Genomic DNA, 23,946 nt, shown 5'->3' with positions numbered 1-23,946 from the left:
CACATGATTCTTGAGCCTGATTTTGAGATTACGATAGTCAAAATTTGTCTAATAATTGTAATTCATTTAGTTCTGTCATATTTGTAGTATATTCCAGACCATTGTAACTTGATGTGATTTGTGGATTATGGTTTTCATGGAAAATGTTTGACATCTTACATATGTAGAGTCACACAATTTGTGTAAAATTTTATAACAAAAACTTATATGTGACATTGCGGTGTACCATTTCCAGAAATATTGCCAAGTAATAAACAATGTGTCATGTTACAAAAATGCCAATTACGTGACCTCATTAAGTTCCTTATGCAAGTTGAATGTCTCAAATAGTTCTCTTTAACGGAAGATGAACGACTCCTTTTTATGTGCATGCATCTTTGGATACATGTAAATATGTAGCTTTGCTTTGATGAACTAGTTTAATTGCTGAGATGTCGCATTTTATTTTAACTGATGTCCTACTCCCTGATAAATATCCACATCTCCTGACCAATTGAATTTGATGCGTCAATGAATTTATGAAATTTGAACTAACTTATATAATGGTGATTAAGTAGCTTTCAATCAAAAATATTCTTATTTTCATTCATTTACTGTCATTCGCTGCCCATAATAAAAGTCAACGCCATAACACAGACAAAATGTTTTCTTTGTTTTAGCTAACTTGCTACTACCATTTTTAAACATGACACAAATTCCAAGGGGCTTGAGTAAAATGTTCATAATCAAATATGCCTATTCATATACTTTTTTAATGGATATCAAATACATAGCTTCAATTTTTGTACTGTAAGAGGACTACCGGGTGCGCCTGATGGGAGGATGTTTAGTTTTTAGTTCTTATCAACATTATTGTATAATCAAGGAAGCTTAATAAAAGTGCAGATATCTGCCACCGAGATCTCAGTTTACTTTTGAACTACAAAGTATAATTAAGTTTTGACGCAGCGAGTTCGGCAGAGATTTTTGTCATTCGTTCATTCTTTCGTATTCTTTTTTCATTTTTCTGCGAGTGTAAGGTGGGTGGTGGAGATGAAGTGGTGTTTAATTGTGAGTGTGACCCTTTGGTCGTCGTTGCTGTCCCAAGCTGCCATACTCCGTCGTAGCCCTCAAGTACTTAGAGCCTTCCCGAGTCCGAATCCTGGTCCGAGAAATGCCCGGGTAAGAACAACAATTCAGTTAATATTAGTCTCATAAATTATCTATTCAAATATTTTCACAAAATTTCGAGACCAAGTTGAACTCAAATTTAGACTTAACTTTCCTACAAAAACTTTTTAATTTCCTTTTTCGATTTTTTTTTCATCTTAAAATTTTATGTCGCTCATTAATTTTTTAGTAAATAGAAATATTGATAAAATTGTAGTGAAAAGTAGTTTCATCCTCATAGAATTCACATTTGTGTTGCAAAATTAGACCAACATTTGGCTTTCACACATTAAATTTAAAATTTTTACAGCAAACGGACCTTTATCCATCGTATTCGGAGAGTGGTCAATCCTACGCGTCCCCAGCTTCGGATGCATACACTCAGCAGTATTATGCCCCACAACCTTCCGCGTCGACCTACCCCAACCTGAACGACTATTTCGCTAATTCCTACACTTCGTACGCTCCTCAACAAAAAGCCACGTACGTCCCACAACCTTACACCTCGTACTCGAGCAGCAGTCCCTACATCACCACCACCACCTCTGCTGTTGCCCCCACGTATTCCTCCTCTTACGCCCAGATAAGCTCTTTGCCTTATCTGAGCCCCGTCACCACCTCAACGTATTCTGAAGAGTACGAGGCCCCTGCCGCTTATCCTGCTGCCTCCAACTCCAAGTCTCAATACGTGACCAAGCTCTCTTCTGCAGCCGATGCCTACAGATCTATGTAAGACTTGAAAGAAAACGAATTTCTTGATTTATTTCTTCACCCTACTTTCTCCTTCTTATTTCAGTGCGGACTGTTTGCACAGCAAGCTTCAGGTAAGAAATGACAGAATTATTAAGTTTACATGAGACCCTAACTGACTGACTAAAGAAATGGGTAAATCATATATTTTATTCAATTGTGTAGAGTGCGTACCCATCCGCGGATAAAAGTGAAAGTGAATACCAGGCTCCCGTTTATGGTCGCAACGCCAATGTTGATGTTTCTTATCCTGCCACATCTGGGGTAAGAGTACAGTATTTTTGATAATATCATACAAATTAAAAATATATTTCTATTAAAAATTTAATTAAAATAATTATTGCTTCTAGTACGTCGCCCCAGCTCCATACACACCAACTGCTGATGCATCGTACACACCCACCGCAGCATACACACCCACCGTCGATACATCGTACACACCCACTGTTGATACATCGTACACACCCACTGTCGATGTAAAATACACGCCCACTGCGGATGCGTCGTACACACCCGCAGTTGGCGCATCGTACTCTGGAAGGTCCGGGTAATTAATGGGATCATTCCACATGTATTTTTAAATGACACATTTTTGTTTAATGATCTAACTGATTTGGATTTCTTGCAGCTCCCCTCTAGACGGCTTAACTAAGGTAAGTGTCGCTTTGCTTTAAACTACTTCATTGTGACTATTTACTAATGTTTCTTATGATTTCAACTCACATGTAGGGTTTACCATTGAAGGTACATGTAGTATTGTTTTTATCACATTTTGTGACTATGTCACCAAGGTCTTAATTTCCTCTCATGTTTTCCACTTGTTTGTAGGATTTACTAAAGGTCTTGGGAAGGGCAAAGATCGAAGAAATTGACGTAGTTGCCGAGGGAAATCAAGTTGGTGTCGTCGACGTTATTGTCGACGATTCGTACGTGTGCCACAAAGTAATTGCTACTTTTTAAAAATGTGGTTTAATTATTTTGTATTTGTTTTCTTAGAGGCAACAAAAATAATTTGCAAGGAACGGTGAGTATCTGATTAATATTGGTTGTTCTCCAGAGATGCATGAATCAATGTCCTTGTAGCTTTTAAGCGACGACACGACTGTCGCTCAAGCGAACGCAAGAGCTGAATTGGTGGATGCATTTGTGAAGAAATTTCAAGCCGGAATAGTTAACGTGGCTGGTGAAAACGGGTAGAGTTCAAAACAAATTTAATGTCATATATTTACATACTCGTAATCGAAAAAAAACGTAATTATTGATTGTGAATTTTCAGGGGGAACAACAATAACCTCGATTTAACGGTGCGGAAATAAATCAAGGCATTATTGCTAACTAATTAGTATAAGTGTGGTAATTCTATTTTTTACAATATTTTAGGTGCTTAGCACTGACACCAATACCGTGCAAGCCCAGAACGGGAGAGGGAATAATGACGACGACTTTGCTAACCTGCTCAAACTTGTTTCTAATCATTTTGTAAGCAAATTATACGAAATTTTTATACTGGTGTAGCTTAATGTGTTCTAACATTTTTAGATATGAATTTATTGTAATTATTTTTTCAGGGAGGGAATAAGCATAATGGACAAGAAAGCAAGAAGCGTGACGAATTTGAACAACTACTTGCTCTCCTTGTTGCACACAGCCAGTTCGGTTTGGCCAATTTCAATGGCCAGAACCTGTAATATATAACAAATTTTTTGAATCTTATTCACGACTACTTTTACTTCATAATTTGATTTGATTTTACTTCAGATTTAACAACAACAACCTTGGATTAAATGTAAGAATCTGAAATGCACCTTTACTTTCAGATTATGTGACTTCATCATAACGATTCTTATTTGTTGCAGCTTTTTGGCCATAAAACGAACACATTTCAGAACCAACACCAACAACAGCTAAAAGAGTTCCGAGCGAAACAAATAGAAAAAGAGCTAATCGACTTACTCTTGGTCGGTAATCAAGTAGGAGGAGCCAATGGTGCCTTTGATAACATGTATGTAGATCATAAGCCTTTGCGAACATGCTATTTCAGAATTGTAATTTTATTGTTATTTATCTTGCAGTGCTAACAATAATAATCTGGCCGCCAATGTAAGTTAATTTATGTGCCTAGAAAATAGTTTGAAATAAGCACTGATCAAGGCGATATAGTTATTGTGGTTATGAAGAGAAGTATACCAGATGCTGTGAGGTAGCAATTTGTTTCGATTTTTTTTGGAGTTTGGGAATCTCAATGTTTTTAGTGGTTGCGACGAATGGTTAGGAGACTGGAAATGGTAAAAATATTGATTTCGGATTTGGGTTTAATTTTCGACAAAATGTATTTTTCATTAAGCAAATGCTTAATATCCAAAAATTTATTTTAATTTTATGTGTCGTGTAAATATTATGCAATACGCCATAAAAACCATGAAGAAATATGTTTTGTCGAAAATTAACCTACAAATCCATATTTTAACAGTTTCCAGTGACCTAACAATGCGTCCCATTGATCCACTAACAAATCTGAGATTCCCAAATTCCTAAAAAAATTCGTCACCTTGCACCTAGTGTACTTCTCACCATAACTGTCTTATAACTACCTTGGTCCTGATATTCATGATACATATATATTGCTCATATTTATATACTTTCAGATATTCAGCTCTGGAGCCAACACCAACCAGTTCCAAAGCCAGCATCACTCACTTTTCAAGGGCCGAGCTGAAGGAGGACATGGAGGAGAAGGTCATCACGGTGGGATGCATGGCCGTGCCATCGCTGACAGCGCGAATCAATACGCAACTTCTCAGAATGATGCTGGTTACCAGGCCTCCTCCCCCAGCGGAAACTATGCTGCTTCCAGTCCCTCCTCTGACTACGTGCAAAAGTACTAGTTTCGATTTAGCTCGTATTTCTATGAGTACGCATGCTTACAATTTTTAAAACTATGACATTGTAGATTTATAAAATGAAATTGATGTATTTATTGATTTGATTCATTCAATTAAATTGATTGCTATACAAAATTTCTCAACCGTTTAAATTTACACTGTAGCTTTCTCATTCTCAGCACCCTTTTGCCTTTCAATTCCATAATTCTGATTGGTGATTGCCAAATTAAACTTTTCACGACTAGGAGGGGGTGGTGGTTCCTGGGAAAAATCCATTATGAAAATTGGTATTCGTTTGGGCAGCTTAAGTAATTACATAATTTTTTACCATAATCGGAAGTCCCATTTGATTCAAAATATTTCCGAAGAATACTTTTAGCTCAGTAAAAGTGGGTCGATCTGCAGGAACATACCTCCAGCACTCGATTAACATGTTGTATCTAAAAATCATTGCACTTTCTTAAAAATCTAAGTCGTTTTTTGGTGAATTTCTAATTTTTTTTTACATTGCATCATCAGCTAGATCCGGTTTCGGGGGTCGATTTCCTTGTCTCAACTTCCTCACAAAATCTTCTGTCCAATTAGTCCCAGGATATGGGATTTCGCCCAAACTAAATACCTCAAACAAAGTTATGCCGAAAGCCCAGACATCCGATTTATGAGAGAATTCCATATCACATAAACTTTCAATTGCCATCCAACGCCTTAATTAGTACAAATTGATAATCATAAATTAGACAATTGTTCCTCACAAGGCGATAGTCGCAAGTAAAATTATAAGTAAAAAACCACAAACCAAGGAAGTGGAGCCTGCATCATGCAAAAAATGAAACGTGAAATATTGCATACGAAAACATGACAATAAAATGGTCACATACTTGTTGTTTTTTCACATAATTTGCATATTCATAGAGTTGACGTGATAGTCCGAAATCTCCGATCTTTGCATAAAGCTGATCCGTCAGTAGGACATTTCTAGCAGCAAGATCGCCGTGAATGACCTGTAAAATTTACATGTGTAATGAAATGAACAGCCCATGATAGTATGATTAACCGCAGCGTAATTAACCTTCCTGCTAGCCAAATATTCCATCCCACATGCGATTTCACGTGAAAACTTCAAAAGAGTATCGATGCCAATTTTCATGGGTCTAGCACCGGGTTGATTTTCATAGAACACTGTGCTCCTATATTAACAGGGCTGTTAGACAAAATTTGATTACGCGCATATGTAGCTTATTATTATTATGTACATATTCTGCATATATTGTCTGTGTGGATTTCACCTTTGTGGTTCTGCACTGTATCGTAAATTGGTACCGTGAAAGCTGGCAAAGTCGCTTCTGTGACTCTTGAGAAACTTTTCCAAGCTTCCATTCTCACAAAACTCCACAATGATATACACCTCGCCTGCAGGAGGGAGTAATATTTGGTAAAATTGAGGTTAATACCCACATTTTGTCAGGGACGATACATATGTAACAGAATTGCGAGGAGTAATTACGTTTGCGAATGTCGGTGGTACAAGCTCCCAACAAATTGACAATGTAGGGATTTCTCCCAATAAAGCTCATTATTTTCAGCTCTATTAGCAGGGCCTTGAAGTTTGTGATGTCTGAATTTGGCTGCAAGGTCTTGATGGCGACCACAGTTTCCTCGTCCCCTGCAAACAGACCTCGCGCAATCCCTTTAAGTACCAGACCATAAGCCCCAGACCCAAGTTTTTCTTCCATTTCTAAGGCCATAAAATCGTGATTTTTAGCTCAAAATTAAATATGAAAAGTCCGCATAATAACAGAACTGACTGATCTCGAGGAAATCCTTGGGAAATTCGTAATCTCTATTGTAAGCTAAAAGGTGCCCTTGTTTGTTGGTGTCTTCAGTCCGATCAATGGCATCCGGATTACCATACAAAAATTCTTCAATTTCTGCATCAGTCAAATTCCGCAGCATAGCCTGGCATTGTATGTAAATAGGGTTATTAAAACCAATAATGAGTAGTTAACCCTCTTCAATTTCACCTTTTGTCGTTGAATACGTCTCCAGAACAAAGCCAAAACAATGATGAGAATTAGAATGAAAATTAAACTGGGAATGGTTACACCCCAAATTATGGATGTCTTTGAATCTATCAAATCAAAGGATAATAGCTAAGGCTCAACCATGGAATAATTTTAATTGTCGTTTACCCGCAACTGAAATCGTGAATTGTTTGGTGACACTCCCACCAGGATTGGTCGCTTGGCACAAGTAATTTCCTTGATGAGCATATGCAACTTCCTCAAACAGTAAAGTATCCCCATCATTTTCAACAACAACAGTTCTGGGAAGCTGTGCATGCAAAAAAATCACTGTAATACATCTCATTCTTGTCCAGATAGAGTATGTGAATCTCACATTTTTGCCATCCTTCATCCACTGAATTTTTGGAAGAGGCAACCCCACTGATTCACATGATAACCTGTAGTTTGTTTGTCCAAGGTTCAAATCTATTTCAGACTCTTTTTGAGAAAATGATGGACTTTTTGGGGCTACAAATAAAATGGACGATGTAAGTATCAATTCATCAAAATTGGTCTAGATTATAAATAGAAAAAATATATTCTCACATTTTACAAGTAACTTTAATGGGAATGTCGTCGTGTTAAACGAATCCCAATGCGGTGCGATACATGAAATTTCAATAATTTCCGTCGTGAGAATTTTAATTTTTGAGAAAAGTGAGATAATTCCATTCCTCGGATCAAATACTTCTGAATAATCCATCAAATTTGCAGCCCCAACTGTCGGGATATCTGTAACCATAAATTGCATCGTCATCCGTTCTACATACACAAGTAAGACAAGACTAAGGAATAGTAACACATAGGTTTTTTTTATTAATACCGCTGTCAAGTTGTAACAAATCCCCAGATGCAAGTCGGACCGTCCAGTAAAATCCACGAGAGAACTTGAAACTCGTTCCGCTACAGGACAAATCCACCGTTGTCCCAGCAAACGTCTCGTTCCCAGAGTTCGAGGAAGCGATCAATTTGTCGTTGTCGAGTTCCTCCGTTTTATTATCTGGTAATAAATCATATCATATAATACAAAACACAATATTGAAATAAATTTGAAAATCTATCCCAATTCGAAGTCCATCAATTTAAAAAACCTACGGATTTTTCCAGACACTCCGATGTATAGTGACAGCTCGGCATCTTTTATTCCGTCACCTCTGCACATCAAACGACCTGGGGTGCCCCGATTAGGTAACTTGAGACAACCACCGGAGCATAGTGACGCTTCCAAGGCGTCGCATCGACTCCCCTGCTCGGCATAAAAATTTAAAAGAACTGTATGAATTATCAGGAATTTATTACAATTTAGTACATCAGACATTCTTTACAAGGCGATACTCATAAGGAAAATTATAAATTATGCAAAAATCACGAACCAAGCTGAAACATGCCCCCCTGACTTGACACTCCATATGGTTGGTACACGCCACAAACGATATTGAAGGAACATTAGATGACTTTGCCCAACAAACATGCGTGTGTTCCAAGAGACGACGTGACCAGTAATAGTTCCACCCGCGTCTTTTTTTGTCCTTTTCACCTAATAAATTGATTGAGCCATTACATATGTTCCTCGTTACAGCAAGCAACCCTCGTTTTTATGCAACATCTTACTTACTAATGACTTCATACGTCCACTTGTGTGACACAACAATTTCCCCGCTCTCTCGATTGATTGCGTGACATGTAATGGTTCCCTCGTCATAATAAGTGACATTGGATAAGCTCATTTCGGCATGATTTCCATTTGGAGAGTTTATCACTTTCACGCCTGGATTGGTCAGAAGGGAACCAAACTCCACTTGTAAGCGTGGATCATGGCTACGACAAGATGCAGTCACACCTTCGCCGTTCAGAATTTCCAAGTCGTTAATAGACGGGGAGAATTCCACATCTTATGAATTGTAAAAGCGGTGTAATATAGTCGTCTATTTATAAATATAATTGAATAGAAATCTAGAAGACTACCAAATTTTTCCTTGAGAAATACTGTCACTCGATCAAATGTTTTTTCGAGGGTCGTGTAACAAATATATTTGCCCCAAGGACTCGTAATTCTTGCCAATTGAAGTCGGAAACCCTCTGTCGGATCATATTCAACAAGAGATTTGTCCAGCTCTTGATACGTTTCCTTTGAAGTTGTTGTACATTAATGAACATAAATTGAACAAGTGTGTTCTTAATTAACTCGTATCATTCATGGCGTTATTACTACCTTTCCATTTTGGGAGACTCGTTTTGCCAACTTTGCTTGAATTCGTCTCTTGTAAGAGAGACAAGGAATAATTACTTCTGTTTGATCAGCTTTGACAAAAATATCCTTGTCTCTGCCATATTCTAGGAAGAACGGATCTTCTCCACGGTAGCCGTATTCTGCGTGAGAATCAGTATGAAATGGTACTTCTATTTTGGAATAAATGTATTCTGTGACACAAAAGCATTTAAATAATTCACCCTCTGCAAATATATAAACAACGTTTTGAATCCGATTATCCCTCAATAGTTGGCACGACCATTGTCCCGTGAGTTGTGAACTGACACGATATATGAACAATTGAGCGAGGAAGATTGTTCCATTTTCAGTGTTCTTTCTGTAGTTCGTTAGGTTCACTTGGAGTGGAGACTGAAATTCATGCATCTCAACTTTTACAGAGTTCCGGCCATATAACAGCTACATATATGGACATAAATACGCACATGCTGTTCACATAATCATGTTTCGCTTACCGTGAAACCCGTGTACTTCCATTGAACCGGGTAGTTGGACTCGCAGTTCAAAGACACGTTCCTAATGCGATTAGACAACTGTAAAATGTGTCTGGATCCACTGCCTCGTCGTGCGGGTTCGAGAGCCACGGAAAAATTTGAGGTGTCACTTTCATTTAATAAAACCCACTTTCCAATCGTCACTCTGGGGAATTCAGTTTGTGAATGAGTGCTTCTGGTTATGTAAAGCAATAGTAATATTAGGAAAAATAGGAATTTATTAGCAAATGAGAAATTCATTTTCATTCAATAACACGAAATGTTATATATTTTATTGTACGTTTGTGTCTGAGCTGTCAGACATAAAATGTAGAAATGTTTCAATATAGAATCGAATCGAAATTAGTCACTTTGAGATGTTGTTGAATAATATACAAGAAAAACAAACTACTTTAAAGACTAATTTTGTTGAGTAAGATATTTGTTCTGAGCTAGTTTGCACCGGAATGTTTAATTATATAATTCCAACAAATTTACTCATAAGCCGCAAAAATAACAATAAAACACAACCACATTGCATTGAACTGGACCCAGTGATCGTGCTCCTCGGTTGTTTTTGGAGTCAACTTCCGTCTCGGCTGGAATGCGGCATTGACACAATTACGATAAAATTTCTTTCCAAATTTACATTTTAGTCGACAAGATTCCCTAAAATTGGGGAACAGGGAAAAATAATCCGTATTTATGGCAAAAGTTGTGGCTTCCGAAACTCCTTAACTAAACTTACATAATTTTTGGTTAGTGGCTGTTGTGTAAAGAAGTGGACGATTTTGATGACGTAAAGTATTACTTTCGGCTATCCATAAAATAAATCAAGGATCTCAACAAAAGATAAAATGCAGTGATCAGATTTATTTATAAATTTTAGCATTTATGCAATTGTAATAGTGCAACAACAATAGAGGCAAAATTTTAAATGTAAATACTGATTAACTTTAATCTAATTATTACAAATGATGTAAGAAATGGAAAATACTGGGTTTTCCTAGAGCAAAATTAAAGTAAAAATCACACGACGATTAAAAAACAGAACGTTAGAGGATTAGGTAACCCTGCAGCCAACAACCAGACAGAAGATCAATGTTTTTCGGGGTGATTGACATCGATGTAAGCAGAAAGTATTTATTGACTGAGGATTAGCCTGAGATTAGCCCTGAACGTAGAGAGCGTGAATTCGAGAGTCCCAATCTGTCGTGTTCCAAAATGGGGCGAAACAGTTGAGTTGAACCAACTTTGGCGACTCCAGACGAAGAACCGCTTTCGCCACAACATGACCCGTTGGGAGGAATGTCTCCTCAAAGTCCACCACTTCTTCCGAGCCTGATAAACGCAACAATTTGAGTCATTAAAGCATACATTAGGCCCCATTCTTCGCCAACATCAATGAATGATGCTGATTGAATTCTGCGTATGTAAGTGGTAATGAATTTTAATAAGTTTCATTACGTAATGGCATCATTGTACTTAATAATACGGCGAGTTGTTTCAGACGTGTGAGTTGCACTGCGGTGCACTATAAACTGCATGAGGTCAAAAACACTTGTCCATTGAAAATAGTGTAAATATTTCCATGTCTATGAACTCTGGACATGAAACAGTGTTGGTAAATACGAGAGACAGACATGTAATTAAAGCTCGTATGCACTTCACAATGCTTCCCTGACAAGTGCCATAGCTTTAATGATCATATTCCTTTATGATTTGGCTAAATTGGTTTATTTGTACGTTACAATATATTCCTTGCCGTCATTACTGCCAAAATTCTAGACCAATATTAGCAGTTGGTTTTCTCTTGCATTTTAGAGTGGAGAAGTGCTAATTATTGGAATGACATAGACAATTTGTGCAGCAATTAGTAGGACTACAGCACAACAAATTAGCTAAATTTTCATAACGATATCTGCAAATCTATAACTTCGATTTAACAATGCAAATTTACAAAGTAAAGATTCGGGGAATCCTAAAGTGGTATAATATGACTTTTTACTTTTGAAAAGTGTAGAAAGGGCTTAAGGAAATATATAGTGAGATGACTTACTCGGCTCTAATACTTTGACAGGCCGTCCTTTTGCCTTGATCCCCCAACGGAATCCCCCCGCATAAAGGAAGGTGGATCCGGTGCATGTAAATTCCCCAGCGGAGCCAGACTTGAATACATGCTTCCCACTCAGCGACAGTTTCTCCTCCTTGGGTGCTTCAATCATGCTGTTGTACACTAAAAATGAACCAGCAACTTTCACAAGGTGAACAATCAACTCGGGAAATGGGAAAGTTTGACAAGCGTAAAAAAGTTGCACATTCACACACCACTGTATTCTGTCAAGGCAAGTTCAAGACCATACCATTGAGCTTGAGCGTATAATAACCAAGCAAAATTGCAATATACGTCTGTAGTCACCCGATTTTATAGTTATGAACATGAACCGAACATAAAATTTGAGAGGGGCCTTCCACATTCCACAAAGTCGCTATATGTCATTTCTTTGCCATACGTACATACATGCTCTTTTCTACTATGTACAGAGCTGGGTGATTATTGGTTTTTGAGGGTGGATTAAGGATTATGGATTAACCACAAAATAATGTGGATTGTGATTAAATTATTTTCGTCAGATTAATTCATGTCAGGATTAATCCGGATTAATCCATAAATTCTAGAAATTTCAGGATTATGGATTAATAATCCGGATTAATTTGGTGATTAATGATTTTACACTACCTACAGGTATATCTAGTGTAACAAATTTCAACTATGTGGTTCCACATAAAATATTTAAAACGCCAGTTTCAATTGATATATGTAGCACAAGGCAGCGAGAACATCTTAACTCTTTAAATAGTAGCTGACAGGACAAACTTGTGAGAACTTGAGATTTCAAGCTGCAAAGTGGTATGAAATGGAACTATGGGAATTGGACTGACAAGGGACACTCATGACCTGTCGTTTGAGTCCAGGGTACCCACTATGTTATTTTGAATCTACTAGGACCCCAGATGAAGGATTCATTCATATTTCCGTGTAAAACTCATATTTGGCGCCATGGCGTGGCGCCAAACTTAGAAATTTGCATTTTCGACCAATTTCAAACCCTCATAACTTTTGTAGTTTATGTCGGATTTTCAAAATTTTATGCTTAAAATGACCACAAAAGTCAAAATTTTTGAGAAAAAAATAAAAATAAAAAATTTCTAATTTTTGAGATATTTTTAGCATTTTTTCGACGAACCCCCATTTCTAAGAAAATTACGAAATTTTTCGAAAAGTTAAAAGCGATAATTTTGGAAAAAATTTCATGGAATACGAAAGTTTAACTCCTTGTCATGATTTTTGCCAAAAGTTTTTAAAATCCGTCCAGGATTTCAAAAGTTCTGGCGGTTTCAAAAATAAAAACATTCAAATTTGGCGAATTTGGCGCAACGGCATGACGCCAAATATGAGTTTTACACGGAAATATGAATGAATCCTTCATCTGGGGTCCTAGCAGATTCTAAAAAACATAGGGGCCACCCTGGACTCAAACGACAGGTCATGAGTGTCCCTTGTGAGTAATCCAGACTGAGAATTAATCATGAATACCTCATCATTATTACTAATCATGATTAGAATTAATCTGGATTAATAATCATGATTAGTAATCATGATTGGGATTAACCAGGATTAGTAATCCGTAATCACGATTACGGATTAATGACATCTAATGGGATTATTCCCGGATTAATTCTAATTCCAGAAAAATCAGGATTATGGATTGGGATTAAACTACAAAAAACTCTCATTGCTGAATTAGGGATTATGGATTAATAATCCATAATCCGGGATTAAAATCCATAATCCTTAATCAGGATTATCCCAGCTCTGACTATGTATTAACACAAGAATAAAGAAACATTGAGAAGCGAAGTGCTCGATGCTAAAACTTTCTCCGAAAAAAGAGAAAAAACTATATTCCAACTCTGAAACAGAGTAATAAATGAAGACGATTAAAACCCAAAATATAGCACAAAAGCACAAAAGCTAGTAGTTTTAGTGAAATTATTACATCTCCATCGTCAATTTTAACTGCATCCTTGCAATATCCGCATATGGATACATTGTCAGCTCAAGATCAAGAAATTATTCAAAAAATGGTGTGTGGTTTTGCTGTTCGAAGGAAAAACGAGTGTCTCCTCTACGTGGAGGCAAGTAGTTGGAAACTCCAACTTGGAATGGAGGAGCATGTTTATATTGGAAAATATATTGGACCGAGAATTTGACAGCTTACACATGACACTCGGATTATGCTCAGAATTTTAAAAAGCTTATGAAAATTATTTGACAACATATTGAGAATACAATAATGGCTCAGCGTTGGTCATGATGGCGCATATATAAATAACATGAGGACACATGACAAACGAGACTGACTGCTCAATGCTCACCATAAGTTCCTGAAGTGCCAAGAAATTGTCGGATTTGTTGGAACACGCCGTCCCCCTTACACTGAAGGATTCCCGTTTGATTTTCAATGGTGGAGTGAGCACATCCACCAGAACAGAGTTGAACCAAGGCTGGATCACATTTGTTGCTCTGCAAATAAAGTTAGAAATTTAGAAAACTCGATAATGTGTAGCGGATCATTCCAGGAATACGGGATATCAGCCGTGCTTCCTCATACATGTGGGTACTCAGAGCAAACAATCGTATGTGCATGTAGGTACATGTACATGTGGAGAAACAAATGCTGTATCATGAGATATTTTTGTTCAAGGTTAATCTTTTGTTAGGATGTAATGTTGCTTGAGGGCTTTCGTTCTATGAATTGAACAAAATCAAAATTGCAAATTTCACCTCAGATTAGCACACTGTCTGGCTGAACTTGGCGAAGGACAGGGCCTCAACTCCTTAAAGGGAAGGAATATTTAAAACTAAAATAAAATTACATTTTGAAGACAGTGTCCCCTGATTTGACACTCCATGGGGTTGGTGCACTGGACAAAACTGAGGTCGGGAGATTGGCTCGTTCTCGCCCAGCAAGCAAACCAGTCCAACTTGGTTCGTCGTGAGTGGTACTTATTTATACCTCGACGTTTTTCATCAAACTCTCCTGTAAAGTAGAAACCATAAAATTTCCAATCAAGCTAATTTCTCCCGCAGTCATGTTAAGTATGCCGAAATCAACATTAAAGTCACTCATCTGTTGAAGCATTTCTCACTTAGGTGGAAAAGCCTGCTTGACGTGTCAGTAAATTTCCGAGCGTTGTTTAAAAGCATAAATATACCGACCAGCAGGGTGTTTAATTGATAGTAAACACTTTGCAGGTAGTAACGATTTCACCCAATAATTGTCCGTCTTTCGTTACCACAAGTGTAAGTATAAACCAATTACTTATTTTGACAGGATTTCTGTCTAAGTGATTGAAGGTTACATAGAGTGACCCGATTCCCACTCCCGTTCGTTACTTACCCACAACGCGATATTTCCACGTATGGATAGGTCGCGCAGTTGAGCCAGAACTGCGAACACATTCGATTTCACTTCCGTCGGCAGGATCGAGATGGGAGAAAACGAGAGTGGCCACGTAAGGGAACTCTGCTTCCGGAATGTACTCTTTTTTCGACGTAACTCGAGCATCGTTCACTTCCTCGCCATTTACGAGAATAGAAACCTCCTCAACTCCTTCGCATCGCAAGTTCAATTTGTCACCTTGAATAATCTCCACCATCTTTTCATCCGGAGTGACTTTAAATTCTGGAATAAAAATGTTGATTAAAATACTTGCGAGTGAAAAGGAAAACATAAGAACACGGGTCTCAATTATGATTGTAGACAAGGTTGCACAACAACGCTAAGAAGGAACGACGGAGCTCTGTCGTTCCTTCTCATATGTTAATATCATCATGTAGCTCGACATCGTAATTAATTAAAATTCTGCCATATGAGAGGTTTCTTTAAAATTTGAATAGAAGGTCACCACTTGCATCATACATATCATTTGCCCACTCGAACATTTGTACGTCAACTGTTTACGAAATATTTCAGCTACCATACCATTTCAGCGACGAGATGGTTATTAAATTATTATTTTTTTAAGTGTCAGAAAAGGTCGGATGGAATTTTGATCAACATACATACACGTGTTAAAGCCCCTTGCTGGATGTATTATTTGTTTAGCAAAAAAATTACAAAATGTGCTCAGATCTCACAATATTACTCACACGTGCATGTTTCCCGTGAGGATTTGCTTTACTTTTTATACACAACTCTTGCCCAATGTCAAACTACGTAAATATGTTTTCTTTCTTGAAATTAATTTTCGCAGAAGAAAAGTAAACTTATTTGAATTAATAAGTTAGGTTGAACTTGGGAAATTGGTACATACTTCAAAAGTGCTCTGTTATCAAGTACCTCTTGAGTAGATTTTGCCACTCATGACTAGTGCCAGCCAACGAATGTTTTCTGCCTTACACAATGTTCGGTTGCATACTGACACATTATTTTAAGATAATTGCAAGTTATAACGTTAGTGCAGTTTAGTTTCGATTAAGAATTTCTCTCTCTTTCTGTCATTCAGTTATACGTGTGCATTTTCTCATTTGTACATTTGTATCCAGAGGCGTAAAGTTTGCGAAATTCTTTGTTCTGTTCTTTCAATGCAAACAACCTGCAGCGGTCCCATGCCTGTACGTACATATCGTTTTGCCTAGGATGGGGGTGGATGGAACTATACAATTGCGGCACGTTGCTTGGACGGGTTTGCTGTCCAAGATTCCGAAAAAGTTGGACGGTTAGGGCTGATTGTCATTGCCATCCTGCCATTATATCATCATCTTGTAATCATGTCATCTACATCAGTATGTATCATCACATTCTTATCGATTCCATTTCGTTTTGGACGAGAAATAAGTTTGCAGCAGATTTTACCAAAACTTTCCGCACACAGGGTTGCTTCCCTTGCTCGTCAAAATGTCACCACTGCATTCGTCCCACCCACGATCCAAGCAAATTAATACGATAAAACCAACAATATACTGACTGAGTAGTGCATATGTACGGACGTAGGTTGGTACTTTGCAAGGAGAGAGAAATTTCATTTTAGGATGGTAAGCTATTAATGTGTGTCTCTCTTTGTCTCTCTCTACTCCAAGCGAGTACAATGCCATGGATGAAAGTGGACTAGTTGTTCAAGTCGTAATGTTGAAAGCCAAGTATGGAAACCCTGTTCACACAATCGTGGAAATGCTGAGCCAACAAATTATCAAACTTTGACTTGTTGGACTTGCCTCGAAACTGCAACTGCCAATTGTCGTAAAACGGTAAGAGCGGCGTACTTACGGCATAAAAAAGACAACATAAAATAACCCCAACCTGGTTTCCGGAGATTCACATAAACACGGTCGAAGGTTCTGTCAATGGATGGACTGCACATGTACTGACCCGAAGATTCTTCAAGCTGTGTCAAGTTCAGGTGGAATCCAACTTTCGGATCGTATGTGTACGAATCCTTGGGTTCTAGTGGCTCGAACTTTCGCTGAAAAAAAACACGGCGATAATCACTTTTTGCAAAAATTACTAGTATGACTTCTAAAAAAAGTAGAAAGGAAGCAGCAAATTGAATAACACTCTTACATGTCTAACATGCAATTCACTTATTTAAATGAGTGCACGTCAAAAATGAACGTACTTATTTAAAGATTAAAATGAAATATTATGAAAGAAGTTATCTAACATTTTTTCTATTATTAGTTTCCTATTTTCACTTGCTACAAAAGTTTAACGATGTAAATTATATTTAAATAAATGCTTGTGCTGGAGGGTTATACGACCATTGTAGTATAACGTATGTATTTATGGAAAAAGAGTCAAGTGCAATTACCTATCCTTTAAATATCCTTACGAAACTATTGTAGAGATACTGTTACATAATTCCATCTACTACATTTGTATGGCTGGAAAAGTGACAAGAACAGTTGGATTCGGCTACCAAAGAATTACATGATTAGTGTTACATGAAATACGTGAACCGAGGTTCACCAGACTCAAATTAAATGATAAAACTAAACATGAAACAAAAAAATTCGAAGAAGATCATCTTCTGAAGATGTAATACAAATATTCACTTCTTCACGATTTTAGAGAATTATTCATAAAAATAAAAAGAAATGAATGCATGCATAATTCAATCATACAATTGGATAATATTTGGTCCAAGTTATGCATATGCTATTCGATCACTGTAAATTAAAGTTTGTTAGGTATGCAATTATAAAGAAAGCGAGAGTGGCGTCACTTACCGAACTGGTAGATTTTTTAAATAGAGCAATCTTGGTTTTAGGGTCCCACGTAGAACATGGGATGATCACGTTTGGTTTTTCACTATTCAAGATCAGATCTATGGTTTGTCCGTACTTAATTAGAACTGGATCTTGACCGCGATATCCTTTCTCTGGAAGAGACGGAGTTTTATCAAATGGATGGTTTGCAATCAGGAGACGCTAAAGTATGGGCACACGTGGAGGTTATCCCCTTAGAAATATTAGATTTTCCTAACCTTGAAATGTTATTAAGTCTTCCTATTCCCTATCTCATAAATTTATACGCGTATATAACGACATGACAGTATGCTCTTCATTCGAGTGACTTTGATTCATGGCAAAATCAGCTCCGTATTTACCTAAGGTTCAGCGAATGTTGAAGACTACACATACGTGGGTCATGCTTAACACATCGTGACACATCGGTTGTGAGTAACTCGTAATAACTCTAATCGCATTAAGTGATGATCATCATTAAGAATTTTCGGGTTTCCTCATTGCCCGTGTTTAAGCAACGGGACTTCATCAAGATGATCTATTGATTATGTACATAAATGCCTTTCCCTGGGTATGCTTGATACATAGTGACCACATCTTATTTCAACTAATCCGAAAGTTCATCCATTCAAGATTACCCTCATTTAACCATATTCAAAAGTGGATACAGAGGTTAGGAAAGCCCGATGATACATAATATTGCACAATTCAAAAAGAAGTCTAACATTTTTGAGGGTTACACGTCCTTGCACGTCCTGTTTTGCAAAAAAAACATCAGATATGGATAAGTGATTCTTACCTTGAGCAAAAATATGCACTTTATCAAACTTGTTGGGATTTTGGATACTGCGACAATAGTAGGTTCCCGTGATGGAGGAAGAAACTCGGAAGATAACCAACTCTGCTAAGAACGTGGGATCGCTCAGTTTCGGTCCAGTTTTACGTAAAGCTCGAACATGCAGTTGCATTGGAGACTGGAAAAACAGCCCACAAGGAAAGGTTAGCATAAATAAGCATGAGACGCATCTCTGAAAAACATCAGCTTTCTTTACTTCTTTCATCATTCATATTTGAGCTCATTAAATGCACGAGCTGACATGATGACAAATCAGAGGACACACAGCAAAGGGATACACATACATACATCAATGCACAAATTGAAGGGCACGATTCGCTTTTAGAGAGATTTAAGTTTACATGATACAGAAACTGCCACGTGGCATGCACGTCAACAATTTTAATGATGCGAAATTTAATAATTTGCAAATCATAAATGTAAATATTACAGATTCATATAATGATTGGCCTTTATAAATTACGTGTACAAACATCCATACCAAAGAGGATCACAGTTCACAGGCTAAATTTGATTCACAAGATGTAATGCCAGACTAACGAGAAAACTGAGGCCGAAACTATTCAAAGGCTTTATAATGGGTTCTTTTTATTTATTTTGCACCTCTTTCTCCTCCTGTTCCTTATAACCCCTTGAATACGACTGCAAATTTCACATTTCTATACCTCGATAAGGACACGCTTTCTCTTTTGACTTACATACAGGATATGGTGTACTTACGACTGCACCTGTTTTCTATTTCATAAAACCCTCTACATAATTATGCTATTCAGGGGGGACGTGTGGGTGGACACGCGCCTCATTATTTAAACATTATATAATTACAGGCAATAATCAATTTATAAGCGTAATTATAGGAAGTGAATAACTAACTAAATGTGAGAATGCTTCATATTTAACATTTGTTTTCAACTGGTTAACTCTCACACTTGATTAATTTCATATCGATATTTTTCCTCTGCCATCAAAATAACTATGCATCCATACATCCATCTATAAACACGTCATTATTTATGTCCCAACTCAACCATCGTATTGTTGCCTTATTACTATTGTTTACCACAGTGTACAATTTGTATTGCTCACAAACAACAAAGTCTCAGAATACAGTTTCATTCCAATTAAATTCAGAATGTGTTTCAGACAAATGAGAAATCGTGCACTGGATGACTGCATCGGTTGAGTGAAATTGTTTAAATTGGGCATTTTTCTGTTCATTATCCAGAACAAATTCTGGCTCAAATAATGAACCATTTCACGCATTTCCCCCATTTTCCATAAGTAACAACGAATTAATAATAATCAGCTAGTGTCATATTTAAAAAAAGAAACATACCGTATCTCCTGCAAAATCCCACTGAACTGGGAAATGTGCCTTGCAGTGCATCTCCAGCCGAGTAACATTGGTTAGCAGATACAGCTCTTGATCTTCGATTTGGGTATCTGGCGCAAATTCCTTGGGCTCCACGCTGACCAATTTTATCTCCGGAGAGCTCTTCACCACTCCAATCAGTATGGATGACATTGTCAGGGTCACGACCAAAAAGCAAGGCAGACACCGCGGATCCAATCTCGGACCGTTGACTTTCCACATTTTTTACGACCTGTAAAATCAAACTTCCACCAACTTAGTTGTCGTACGACGACCAGCCGCAGAAATAAAGATGAGATGACGATGCACTAATTTCGAAAGGCATCGAAGAAAAAATATATATCTTTCCCGTCTGCGAAAAAGAAAGTAATTTTCTTTTTCGTACGTGAGGCCCGACCTTTACTCGCTACTCTCTCGTGCTACTCTCTCGTTCTTGTTGGTGAATAAGAGATCATAATTAAGCCAGAAGAGGATAAAGGATAAAAGTTACGACAAAGTCAGAGTGGAAGAAGCAACTAGTTACATGGAGGTAAAATAATCCTACCCCAGTCCCACACACATCGTCGTGATTTCTATCATATTATTAATTCCATAATACTTTAAGCCTTGAGAACCATAATGATTTAGATCTGCCTTACGACGAATGCTGCGACAAAAGGGAAAGAAGATTCCGTTTGGGTGAAAGAAACTTACCGAAAAGACCGACGACGACGATTGGCCTTTTCCTGCTTCACTTAATTACTTGCTCAGCCGTTATAGGAGGAGGAATTCTTTACTGCACTAATGGTGAGACGCAACTAATTCATTTGGTAAGTCCGAACCGCAAGGATATATATACCACAACCAACCATCAAAAATAATTTGTCATACATACATACGAAGCTGGTATTGCACAATAACAAGTATTTTGTTATGGGTAAGTGCGGGGTAAAAAATACTTATTTCGTGCAGTGACGATGTTCAATAACAGTACGTATGTACATACATACGTAATTTATCTGTAGTAAATACACATAACCAGTTTCACTCTGTCCAGAATTAACAAAATTGACATAAAATTGGTCAATGTTGTACTTCTGCGTGTTGTGATGCGGTCTGAGGTGAAATTGTATTGCAAATAAGTATAAAGTCTTAACATGAAACTGCCAATTTTGGACATAAGTATGCACTAGCATACATATGTGCAAAATATTTAGTGAGAAAACCCTACCGTGCAATGTTATTCATTTTGTGCTAGCTTGTCACAGGCTGACAGGTCACATCTTCAGTTGTTTTTGGTATTAGTTCGCCTTGCCAATTACTGATGACAAATTTGCTTTGGTACTGGTTTTCTCAGAATTCTGCGTGTCGTGGAAATTCAAATGAACGACACTTGGTGTCTGGTCAGCGTGACGCGTTGTGCTTACCCAACCAATTCTATAAATGCCATGTCAAAGGAAAACCTCAACAAAGAAAAGCTAAATTGTGCAATCTTCCAGCGCTGTGAGTACACTGGACACGTAACTTTTAGTTAATTGAGAATTATTTTTACTTATTACATATCCTCCACTTACTTAAGTACATCTATTGCATGAATGAGTTCGGGATACAACTATTTTTTTTCTACAGAATTCAATGAGCGTTCCTGGAACCTGACACAACATTTTTTTTATGTCCGTGTAAATTGCTCCTTTTGTGTAGGAGTGCATTAAACTTGCGTGTTGTAAAGTTAAAAACATGTCTGTATTGTGTACACAATATTGGTTTGACATTGAAATAAATGTTTAAGCAGTTTAAATTTCTTTTGTGTGTTAATTCTCAGACTTCCACGAAGATAATGTTGCTATTCTCAGAATCGTGCATGTACTTTTCAGATGTGCTAGTTTTTTTGTCATAAATTAGCAGTCTTCTCACTCTTGTAAGGAAGATCTAAAGAGCACATATTGACTGAAGTACATACTACAACAGGTTGTAATGGAGAGATCTGGGTAAATATGTATGCAAGTGAAACGTGGTAGTTTACATACCTTCTCATATTTCATGCTGTAGAGCAGGTTCATTTTAATGCTACTAAAACTACTTATTCGTTCTATAATTAGCTCAATACCAAGAATTTATATTTGCATATATGCATATGATGATAGTGATTTATCAACGGAACAGGTGGCAAAGATAGAACAATTTACTTGCTTTATTATTTAAACATTTGATATCATCAAGGTAACAATTCAGCCTCAACCTTTCCCCGTATCGATGCACTTTGCTCTTAACTTACATTACATTCTTGGAGCTGTGGGACCAAGGATACGAGTCAATTAAGGTAACTTGTAGCCATTTCTCTGGAAACTACCTAATGGATGTTGGAACATATAAAATGGCAGCTTATGCTTTGTCCTCGCTGCTGAAATTAGCCCTTGCGATTAGCTTTCCTTCCGGGGCCAAAGTCTAGACAAGAGCTAAGTAATTCCACGTAGTCACTGAACAGGATGGAATAAAATCTCAAATTTGTTCTGGAATATTGAGAAAAGCAGTACGTATAATTTTCAATTTGATACAAGGATGTAGTTTTTTATACTTTTAACAATGCAGCGATTTGACCGGGACACGAAAATTGCGTAGTTAATGTACCTGTCAAACAAAATCTTAGATTTGCCAATGCTTTCTAAATTAACTCCTACGACGTTGAGGTGCATATACATATCTTCCCGGAGGGAATTATGGTGGGCGGTATATTAATTCGACTGAAGGTCATAGTCATGAAGTATCACTTGAAGAAGCAGTACAGAAATATGTAATCCATTAAGAAGGGTAAGACGATGTAAGTATTGAACGTAAGAAATTAGTACAAATTGGATACCAACCTGATCGGAAAAGTTTATGAAAATTGGAAGATACAACGTTCATACCAATAATAGTTACATGTAAAAATAGAAAAATATTTAGCTACGAAAAAACAAGTGGGATTCCTTCCCACGATTGCAACATGTTAAGTAAACACAATTTCAAAGAGTAAAAGATAAACTTGTTTCCTGGCTACGTACAAGCCACGCTTAAGTCCTTACGTCCGACATATTTCTAGACCGGCTAAAAATAAATGTTCATCAGTCGAAACAAATCTTTGTGTTTCTTATAATCTCGTTGTTCGTGGTCAGTAAAGCTCCTTGGTAACTAAAAGTACTCACTCACTCACTCCACTTTACTTACCTATTACCTAACCCATAAATAAGATGAACCGTCTATATGTCAAGTATTTTGAAAGTTGGGCAAGGCAATGGGTTCGAACTATGGAGAAAAGTGCACGTTATTCTGAAAATCTCAGAATCTCATCAGCATACATGCATGGAGGGTACTTCCATTCCGGTATCTCAAACGTTCCCCTGGTCATCCCCGAATCCTTAAAAGCGTTTGAGCGTAAATCCAACCCCTCACTAACAGTAACACTAACATTGACATTTAGAGGGGCATCAACCCCATCATTGCATTCGCTCTTCTGTATATTGACTTTTAAGCAAGAGCTACAACAGTCCGTCCGTTCATCGATGTTGAGTCACCAACTTAACAAGAATTCTGGACCGTGTTTTATCTCCTGCTTTTCAGCCTTCTTCTCATTTTATTTGGTAAGTTGCAAGAAGAAACGTGAAATTCTGACACATGAAAGAAAGTACGTATCTTTTCTACATACTTGCATTCACCCGACTTTTACAATGCAACGTACCAGCTTCCTTTCTCTTCCTCTGGTATGATTTTCTTGGTATGATGGTATCTCTCATCCAAGAGTTCCATGACATGAAGTGGAGGAGGAGAGATGAGTGCAAGGGAAAAATGATACCGCGAGGCATCGT

General features: G+C 37.4%; 3 protein-coding genes across 5 annotated transcripts; 1 reads left to right on the top strand and 2 right to left on the bottom strand.

Moving 5' to 3' along the window:
* Positions 1–899: 899 nt before the first annotated feature.
* LOC110851402 lies at positions 900–4,919 on the top strand. 2 transcript variants are annotated; one of them, XM_022099170.2, is made up of 17 exons: positions 900–1,161; positions 1,460–1,878; positions 1,946–1,973; positions 2,065–2,163; positions 2,250–2,440; positions 2,528–2,552; positions 2,629–2,643; positions 2,728–2,825; positions 2,896–2,923; positions 2,983–3,092; positions 3,176–3,203; positions 3,280–3,378; positions 3,468–3,583; positions 3,658–3,685; positions 3,756–3,901; positions 3,972–3,999; positions 4,545–4,919. In XM_022099170.2, the coding sequence occupies exons 1-17, from the start codon at positions 1,033–1,035 to the stop codon at positions 4,782–4,784; spliced, it is 1,827 nt and encodes a 608-aa protein (XP_021954862.1). In that variant the 5' UTR covers positions 900–1,032; the 3' UTR covers positions 4,785–4,919. The 2 variants fall into 2 exon arrangements, with proteins under 2 accessions (XP_021954862.1, XP_021954861.1); XM_022099169.2 differs by having other exon boundaries at positions 2,250–2,446.
* LOC110850950 (vascular endothelial growth factor receptor 1) lies at positions 4,847–10,445 on the bottom strand. Of its 2 annotated transcripts, XM_035852856.1 has the most exons (22): positions 10,335–10,445; positions 9,569–10,255; positions 9,296–9,464; positions 9,057–9,214; positions 8,810–8,972; positions 8,460–8,735; positions 8,218–8,381; positions 7,940–8,090; positions 7,668–7,844; positions 7,391–7,576; positions 7,179–7,312; positions 6,971–7,112; positions 6,803–6,909; positions 6,587–6,737; positions 6,286–6,516; positions 6,068–6,191; positions 5,851–5,968; positions 5,660–5,782; positions 5,578–5,591; positions 5,288–5,485; positions 5,110–5,221; positions 4,847–5,042 (listed from the first exon to the last, which is right to left on the bottom strand). In XM_035852856.1, the coding sequence occupies exons 2-22, from the start codon at positions 9,851–9,853 to the stop codon at positions 4,935–4,937; spliced, it is 3,291 nt and encodes a 1,096-aa protein (XP_035708749.1). In that variant the 5' UTR covers positions 9,854–10,255; positions 10,335–10,445; the 3' UTR covers positions 4,847–4,934. The 2 variants fall into 2 exon arrangements, 1 of the variants encoding a protein (XP_035708749.1); XR_004835136.1 differs by lacking the exons at positions 4,847–5,042; positions 5,110–5,221; positions 5,288–5,485; positions 5,578–5,591; positions 10,335–10,445 and having other exon boundaries at positions 5,851–5,982; positions 9,569–10,323.
* LOC110850959 lies at positions 10,440–21,201 on the bottom strand. The gene is made up of 10 exons (XM_022098574.2): positions 20,819–21,201; positions 20,090–20,357; positions 18,697–18,871; positions 17,880–18,031; positions 16,954–17,116; positions 15,052–15,336; positions 14,528–14,691; positions 14,027–14,174; positions 11,646–11,822; positions 10,440–10,927 (listed from the first exon to the last, which is right to left on the bottom strand). The coding sequence occupies exons 2-10, from the start codon at positions 20,345–20,347 to the stop codon at positions 10,755–10,757; spliced, it is 1,695 nt and encodes a 564-aa protein (XP_021954266.1). The 5' UTR covers positions 20,348–20,357; positions 20,819–21,201; the 3' UTR covers positions 10,440–10,754.
* Positions 21,202–23,946: the final 2,745 nt, after the last annotated feature.

Source organism: Folsomia candida, unplaced genomic scaffold (assembly GCF_002217175.1).
Source record: "Folsomia candida strain VU population unplaced genomic scaffold, ASM221717v1 Fcan01_Sc006, whole genome shotgun sequence".
Taxonomy (NCBI): domain Eukaryota; kingdom Metazoa; phylum Arthropoda; class Collembola; order Entomobryomorpha; family Isotomidae; genus Folsomia; species Folsomia candida.
Note: the sequence above shows the minus strand (reverse complement) of the source record. Positions and strands in the feature narration are given on the sequence as shown.

Bases quoted from the DNA above. Each gene is read 5' to 3' on its own strand.
- LOC110851402 (XM_022099169.2), top strand. From the start codon at position 1,033: ATGAAGTGGTGTTTAATTGTGAGTGTGACCCTTTGGTCGTCGTTGCTG. The intron at 2,447-2,527 runs GTAATTAATGGG...GATTTCTTGCAG, and splicing joins TCGTACTCTGGAAGGTCCGG to CTCCCCTCTAGACGGCTTAA. The intron at 3,093-3,175 runs GTAGAGTTCAAA...GTGAATTTTCAG, and splicing joins AACGTGGCTGGTGAAAACGG to GGGGAACAACAATAACCTCG.
- LOC110850950 (XM_035852856.1), bottom strand. From the start codon at position 9,853: ATGAAAATGAATTTCTCATTTGCTAATAAATTCCTATTTTTCCTAATA. The intron at 8,736-8,809 runs GTAGTCTTCTAG...ACAATTCATAAG, and splicing joins ATTTCTCAAGGAAAAATTTG to ATGTGGAATTCTCCCCGTCT. The intron at 6,517-6,586 runs GTCAGTTCTGTT...TTATGGCCTTAG, and splicing joins CAAGGATTTCCTCGAGATCA to AAATGGAAGAAAAACTTGGG.
- LOC110850959 (XM_022098574.2), bottom strand. From the start codon at position 20,347: ATGTGGAAAGTCAACGGTCCGAGATTGGATCCGCGGTGTCTGCCTTGC. The intron at 18,032-18,696 runs GTAAGAATCACT...CGTCTCTTCCAG, and splicing joins AGTGCATATTTTTGCTCAAG to AGAAAGGATATCGCGGTCAA. The intron at 14,692-15,051 runs GTAAGTAACGAA...TCTACTTTACAG, and splicing joins GTGGAAATATCGCGTTGTGG to GAGAGTTTGATGAAAAACGT.